Below are 7,460 nucleotides of genomic sequence, written 5' to 3'. Positions count from 1 at the left end.
CACACTCACACCGGAGCAGCATCAGCTGTTGGTGTGAGTTGTGAGTTGTTACTCAGAAGTAAATAATCAGCAGTGTGTGTCTGACTGTGGATAGTGGAGCTGCTGCATGGATTTGTGGAGTTTGTTAGTTGCAGCGGTGGCTGTTAGCAGTTAGCTCCGCTTGTCAGCTGCTGAACGGAAATGTAGTAAGCAGCCGCCGGCTGCCAAACTTCACAGTTGATCTCCACAGGACTTTACTAAGATCTGGACTGTCTTGAGAAGGTTTATGGGTTGATGCTGTGTGACAGGCAGGTAGGAGGCACAGTTATCTGTGAGTGTAGCTGTGCTGTAAGTAGTTTTCTCTAATGGAGATGAAAGTTTAGTTTTAATCACCAACTCTGTGAGAGAACACAAGCTTAAACTTCCAGACTAACATGTTGCAGATTAAGAAAGAATTCAGGCTTTAATGAAGTTGTTTTTCTGCTTCTTAACAGTGAGATGGATAAGTCAGTTTACAATTAACCTGGGTACAAATCCTAGTTGTCTCAGATTAGGTGTCAAAGTGTTGAGAGCATAAATAGAGATGTTGAGTTTTTCAAATGATGATCAGTAAGTATGTGCCCAAAATCATCCTTTAAACCTTTCAAAATCTGCTGAAGAAATGAAAGTTTGTAAGTGTTCAGAAATTATTTGTAGTTTCACTGTGGTTCTAACTGCTGATACATGAATTAGCCTGACTGGATTTCAATAAGGAGAGACAGAAGAATGAAGTAAAGATAATATTTAATACAAAATATGAGTGTACAGATTAACAGATGATTTGTGCTGATGAAGATTTAACCGAAGTCTTTGGCACTCAGACACCAGAAGGAGATATATTGTGATCAAGGGTCATCTGAGGGACAGCAGAATAAATCCAGGTGTTGGTGGTGGTGGTGGCTGCTGATTCTGAGGCTGCTGAGGCAGATAAGGCTGATGAATCTGTAAAAACTAGGTGGTGATGGGGAAGTTGGGCATGCACGACTGCAGCAAGAGGAAACAACTGATGACTCAGTTGAAAGACCCAGAGATGACACCCAGAGATAGTGAGTGAGCATGCCAGCAAGGAGAGAATGGCAGGGTGAGAAAGAAAATTTACAGCCTAAGCATGAATATTTTTGTCTTCCTGACTGAACTTTCAGTAGAGCTTTATTACACACACACACACACACACACACACACACACACACACGCACACACATTATATATATATATATATATATATATATATGTATATATAATGTGTGTGTGTGGGGGGGTAGCTCTAGAAATGTCATTTTCCTCTCATAATTATACATGAATAAATTTCAAAATGAAAAATAAATACACACATGAATTTATGAAGTGACAAAACAAAGGTGTGTGAATAAGGGTGAAAGATAAAGACTGAAGACAAGAAGACAGAAGAAATTATGTGAGACAGAGACAGACAGCGAGAGAAAGAGAGAGAGAGAGAGAGAGAGAGAGAGAGAGAGAGAGAGAGACTAAACAGAGGCCTTTCCTGCCTCCTAGTGGCATCATGGGTAAAAACATCCAAACCAAAATAACTCCTGATGAACTGACAGCAATCTGATTGATGTGGCTCTGTGTCTGCAGCATTACATTTGCATTATAGTATATCAATTTTAGATATATAGATTATATCACATCAGTTTGCTGTTTAAGCAGATGCTTATCAAGAGGCTTTCATGCCAATGAGTTCCCGTTAGGCATCCACATTTATTTATAATGAAGTTATGCACTGTATATTAGATCATTGCATTCCTGCACTGGAGCTCAATGCAAACGGTCAAAGTGAACATTTCGTAAAATGTGAAGAATCTGAGTAACAATATAACTGCTTCTTCTTCCAGAAGATATGTTCTCCCATAGTAACACCAGATAGAAAGATGTTGTAATAACAGCAACAATATCCATTTTGTTGTGAACAAAACAATGCTGTTAACACAAGTGAAATTCAGAGAATTTTAGGGACAAATGTAATCCAACACTGTGTTTGACAGCAAACTGGATTAGATATGAGGATTTGTTCAAATTTATAATTTTGCAGGATAGTGGTCTCTTACTCCCAAGACCGTGTGTGTGTGTGTGTGTGTGTGTGTGTGTGTGTGTGTTCATGTTGACTGTGTCTGTGACGTAACTGCCCCTGGTTTCCTCTCTTCCTCTCTCAGTCACATACACACACACACACACACGCACACACACACGCACACAAACGCAGTCAGGCAGCAGCAGCAGCAGCAGACGCTCAGTGCTGCTCTCAGTGTGCGGAGCGGGGGAGGAGGACCGACGGCACAGTAGTTATGCCTCAGCTCTGGGAATATATATCTCCCCTCTGTCTCTCTCTCTGTCGAGCGCGCTGTTTTTGTTCTCTTCTCATTTTTACCTGTCTCCTTTTTTTTGGAGAAGGCGGTAAGGAAAGCCAGCTGTGCGTCATGGTGCGTGTTTGCGCATTATTTCTGGATCTTTAAAAAAAAAGTGATTTATTTTGCCTGGACTAAAATGAAGCGCTTTTCCTGTGTGAAGGAGAAGAGAGGTGGCGTTTCGCTGTCCGTGTCTCTTCCCTGAATATTTGGCTGCAGCTGCTGGTGATCTGCGTGAAGACACTGAATAAATCGGCGCTCTCAATAAGGTAAAAAGGGTTGCAGTAAGCGGCTTTTTCTCCCTCCGATTCTGCTCTGTCTCTGACAATGTGCCAAGTCCATCCACCGCATAGGATCCCGTTGATTTGCGATGGTTTTGCTTTTTGTCTTTTTCAGGATTGATTTTTTTGGGAGACGGATTTTGGATTTTTTTGTTTTTTTAATTTAAAGTGAAGGTCAATGGAGAAATTTGATAATCTCCTTTTAACATACTAATAACGGTTAGTGCGCCTGTTTTCTGCGTGCCTGTATATTTGTGTGTGTGTGTGAGTGTTTGTATGTGTGAGAGCGCCTCTACCTCCTTTTTCCATCACCCTGCTCTGAGATCTCACCCCCTGATTTTTTTTTTTTTAATCTCCATCCAAGGCTTACGCTGCAAATTTAAATGCTGGATCTATATTTCAGCGACCATTTTTGGCTGTAAAAATGCTGAGCGGCGTCCTCTTGCTGAGCGTCCTCACGGTCACCAGCCTGTCACCGTCCGAAACGGAGAGCCGCAAAACTTCAGCCTCCAAAGAGATCTGCAAGAGCCGCTGCAGCTGTGAGGAGCGGGAGAACATCCTCAACATCAACTGTGAGAATAAAGGATTTACCACCGTCACTCAGTTCCAGGCGCCCCCAAATAAAATCTCACAGCTTTTTCTAAATGGGAACTTCCTGTCACGGCTCAGCGCCAATGAATTCGTCACTTATGGCAATGTCACCTCACTGCATCTGGGGAATAACGGCTTGCAGGAGATCCGAACAGGCGCATTTAATGGGCTGCGCTTCCTGAAGCGGCTCCACTTGAACAACAACAACCTGGAGGTGATCAAAGAGGACACCTTTGCAGGGCTGGAGAGTTTGGAGTATTTACAGGCAGACTATAATTACATCAGCGCCATAGAGCCGGGTGCTTTCAGTAAGCTGAATAAGCTAAAAGTGTTGATCCTAAATGACAACCTGCTGTTGTCTTTGCCTCCCAACATTTTCCGCTTTGTGCTCCTCACCCACTTGGATTTACGTGGCAACCGGCTCAAGATGCTGCCGTTTGCTGGGGTTTTAGAGCACATAGGCGGCATCATGGAGATCCAGCTGGAGGAAAACCCATGGAATTGCACTTGTGATCTGATTCCCCTCAAATCCTGGTTGGACACTATTTCTGTCTTTGTGGGGGACATAGTGTGTGAGACACCATTCAGGCTGCATGGTAAAGACATCACCCAGCTCATAAAGCAGGATCTGTGCCCGCGCAGGAATGCTGGGGACCGTGTTCAACCCCCCTCTGACTCTCACTTTCAAGGGGCCCTGCCCCCGACCTACCACCCTGGCATGATAACCCCCACCCGTTCCCCAAAAGCTTCCCGCCCGCCCAAAATGCGCAGGCCTACCCCTCGCATCACAAAGGACAAACAAGTCTTCGGGCCTATAATGGTTTACCAGACGCGCTCCCCTGTGCCCATGCTATGTCCCAGCGTGTGCGTGTGCACATCACAAAACCCTGACAGTGGATTGAACATAAATTGCCAAGAGCGGAAGTTGCATAACATCAGTGAGTTGAACCCTAAGCCCTCTTACCCAAAGAAACTTCACCTGACTGGTAACTACTTACAAGTGATTTACAGGACTGATCTCACTGAGTACAGCTCGCTGGAGCTGCTTCATTTAGGAAATAACAGGATTGCAGTGATTCAGGAAGGAGCATTTGAAAATCTAACAAACCTCAGACGGCTCTATCTGAATGGGAATTACATTGAATCGCTTTCTCAATCCCTCTTTGCTGGCCTGCAGTCACTCCAGTATCTGTATTTGGAATATAACATAATCAAAGACATTTTACCACAAACGTTTAACTCACTGCATAACCTTCAGCTGCTTTTTCTCAACAACAACCTGTTAAGATCCCTCCCTGACAATGTTTTCAGTGGTACCATGCTAACGAGACTCAATTTAAGGAATAATCATTTCTCCTACCTTCCGGTTCGTGGGGTGCTGGACCAGCTGTCAGCATTTATCCAGATTGACCTTCAGGAGAACCCCTGGGACTGCACCTGTGACATTGTGGCACTCAAAAATTGGATGGAGCTGTCCAGTACCAGCGTAGTGGTTAACGAAATCACTTGTGATTCGCCCTCTAAACACGCGGGTCGCCTGCTGCGCTCGCTTCGCAATGAGGCCATCTGCCCTGAGCCCAGTGAGGTGCCCCCGCCACAACATGCACCCCCTACAAAAGCCCCCACGTTAATAAGCCCTGGCACTGTGGTCACCACTCCTTCCTCTTCTTCCTCTTCTTCTTCCTCTTCTTTTTTTAGCTCCATCAGCCCCACTGAATCCCGAATCCACACTCCTGAGTTACACCCTGAGGTCCCACTTTCAGTTCTGATTCTTGGGCTCCTTGTTGTTTTCATCCTCTCAGTCTGCTTTGGTGCAGGCCTCTTTGTTTTTGTTCTGAAGCGGCGCAAAGGTGTGGAACACGTCCCCACAGGCGCCAACAACCTAGATCTCAACTCTTTTCAAGTGCAATATGGCTCCTACACTCCTGAACTGACCCAAGACAAAACCTCAGAAAGCCACGTTTACAATTACATCCCCCCACCTGTGGGCTCCATGTGCCAAAACCCTATTTACATGCAGAAGGATGGTGAACAGGTGGCATATTACCGCAATCTGAAGGAGCTCAGCTTTGGGCCCCTGGACGCAAAGAAGGATGTCCTCACACGCAGCCCAGGGGCTTACACCATCAGCACAATGGATTTTATGGATAAATCTCCAACATCGTGCGGTTTGACCACGCCAGATCCTCCTGAGATGTTGTATCAAAACTTGGGGGAAAGGCCCCACAAGGAGCTTCCCACAGCTGCAGGTGCCCCCCCTTTCCATTACAATTTTTGCACTTTACCTAAGAGACCTTGCATCGTGCCCCCCTATGAGGCTGCTACAGCCCGGCGGCATATCACCAATCAGGACAGGTTAAACAAAACTGTGCTTTACGGGACCCCCAGGAAATACTACGGGGCCGAACATCCCTCCAAAAACAATGAGCACCCGCTTCTGCTCCCTGGGAAGCTAAAAACAGAACCAGACTACCTGGAGGTTCTGGAGAAACAGACTGCGATGAGCCAACTGTAAGATAGTGACAATGCCCCCCCCTCCCCTTAGGTTCTGTGCAGCATTCATAATAATCACGCAGTTATTGTCATAATAGCCCTCTCTATATATCTATCTTATCTATATGTGTTCAATCCTTCATGATTGACTGGAAATGAATCCTTTGATGATCTTTTTTCTCTCTTCCTTTTCTTCTCTTTCTTTTTTGTCAAGATGTATAAACGGAGTATAAGAAGTATATTATTATGCAGTTCTATTTCTTTTTCTCCTGGGAGGTATAAATTATTACTTTTTTTTTTTTTTTTGTTGAAAATGAAATTCCAAAAGACTTTGATGGCAGGTATACAATGGGCAGGACTGCGTACAAAAACAGCTTTGTGCTTTTCATAAAACTGTATTTTATTTTCCCTGTGGAAAACAGAAAAAAAGTATGAAATAATTATTCTTTGTAGAAGAGGAAATGCTACAGATTGACATTCCTGTACATACTTAGCATACACAGATAAATGGTGAGTGTTAAAAGAGAACCTTTTCAAAATCCAACAAGTGGCAAAATCTTACTATAGTTACTCCAGAAAGTGCCTTTGCACTCAACTATTTTATCAACAATGCTCTCTGCAAATGTTCCTTATTTTGAAAGTGCTGTATTTTAAAGAAACCTTTATGTAAAATAGAAGACTTATTTGTCTGTTTAAAAAGGAAAAAAAAGAAAAATATAATTTGATTCTGGGTGTGAAGTGATATATGAGGTCTTGATTGGGAGAATTATGTTATTTTGCTTTGAATATGAAGTGTCTTTGGAGATGTACAACTTATAGAGAATATTGTATGCTATAGGGGAGCAATACAGCGCGGTGAAATTGCGCCATTAAACTTTCACTGAAGCACTTTGTCAACATCCTGAGCTTGAGGTAAATTTTGTTAAGAATGTGCTTGATTTTTCTTCTTCTTTTTTTGAGTGCTGCGGTGTGCTGTGATCTGCTCTTGAGTGTGTGTGTGTGTGTGTGTGTGTGTGTGTGATGGGAGCCAGAGAAAATGAAAATAGAATCACCTGCCTGCAGCTCCTCCTCTCTTCCTCTCTCTGCAGTCCTCTAATGATTGACGAGGTGGATTTTTTGGGCACCGTCTAAGTTGAGTGATAGCCATTGCTTCCTTCTTCCTTTCCTGACACAGCATTTACGTTTTTCTCCAAGTGCCCTCTGCTCCCTCTGAAGTCTCCGCTCCATCCATCTGATTTTGTACAGACAACACTAACATTCGACAGAGACGGTCAATATTTTCTCCTGCAGAGACAAGGATATGTCAAGACATCACGGGGTGCTTTGAAGTGATTGTGTTGTGCTGAAGATTTTTGATTGGAAAATTGAGATTTTTTTTTGACAGCTAGCGGCTTCTTGGGAATTGTAATCTTACAGGCGAGAAGAATTGTCATTAGTGCAGCAATTAACAGTAGTGAGTTGCCCCTTGTGGATAAGCAGTAAAAGGAAATGTGCTGGTGGTGAAAATGGAGGCTGATCTGCAGTGTGGAGTTCTGTCTCTGCTGCCATTTCTCATTAGATGCAGCATTCCTTGGCATCATGCCGCTCGAAATGACTCCAGTTATGTAGATATAAAAAAAAAAAAAAATTGGCATTTTTTTTAATAGTGGCTGCTTCTCTTTCTTACAGGGGAGAAGAATTGCAATTATTGTAGCAATTGACAGTGGTGGATTGT

At 43.5% G+C, this 7,460-nt stretch overlaps 1 protein-coding gene across 1 annotated transcript; it reads left to right on the top strand.

Annotated features, from left to right (window-relative positions):
• Nucleotides 1-2,206: 2,206 nt before the first annotated feature.
• slitrk2 (SLIT and NTRK-like family, member 2) lies at nucleotides 2,207-6,634 on the top strand. The gene has a single exon (XM_033638251.2). It carries the CDS (start codon nucleotides 3,087-3,089, stop codon nucleotides 5,766-5,768), a length of 2,682 nt encoding a protein of 893 aa, XP_033494142.1. The 5' UTR covers nucleotides 2,207-3,086; the 3' UTR covers nucleotides 5,769-6,634.
• Nucleotides 6,635-7,460: the final 826 nt, after the last annotated feature.

This window comes from Epinephelus lanceolatus, chromosome 7 (genome assembly GCF_041903045.1).
Source record: "Epinephelus lanceolatus isolate andai-2023 chromosome 7, ASM4190304v1, whole genome shotgun sequence".
Taxonomy (NCBI): Eukaryota; Metazoa; Chordata; class Actinopteri; order Perciformes; family Serranidae; genus Epinephelus; species Epinephelus lanceolatus.
Note: the sequence above shows the minus strand (reverse complement) of the source record. Positions and strands in the feature narration are given on the sequence as shown.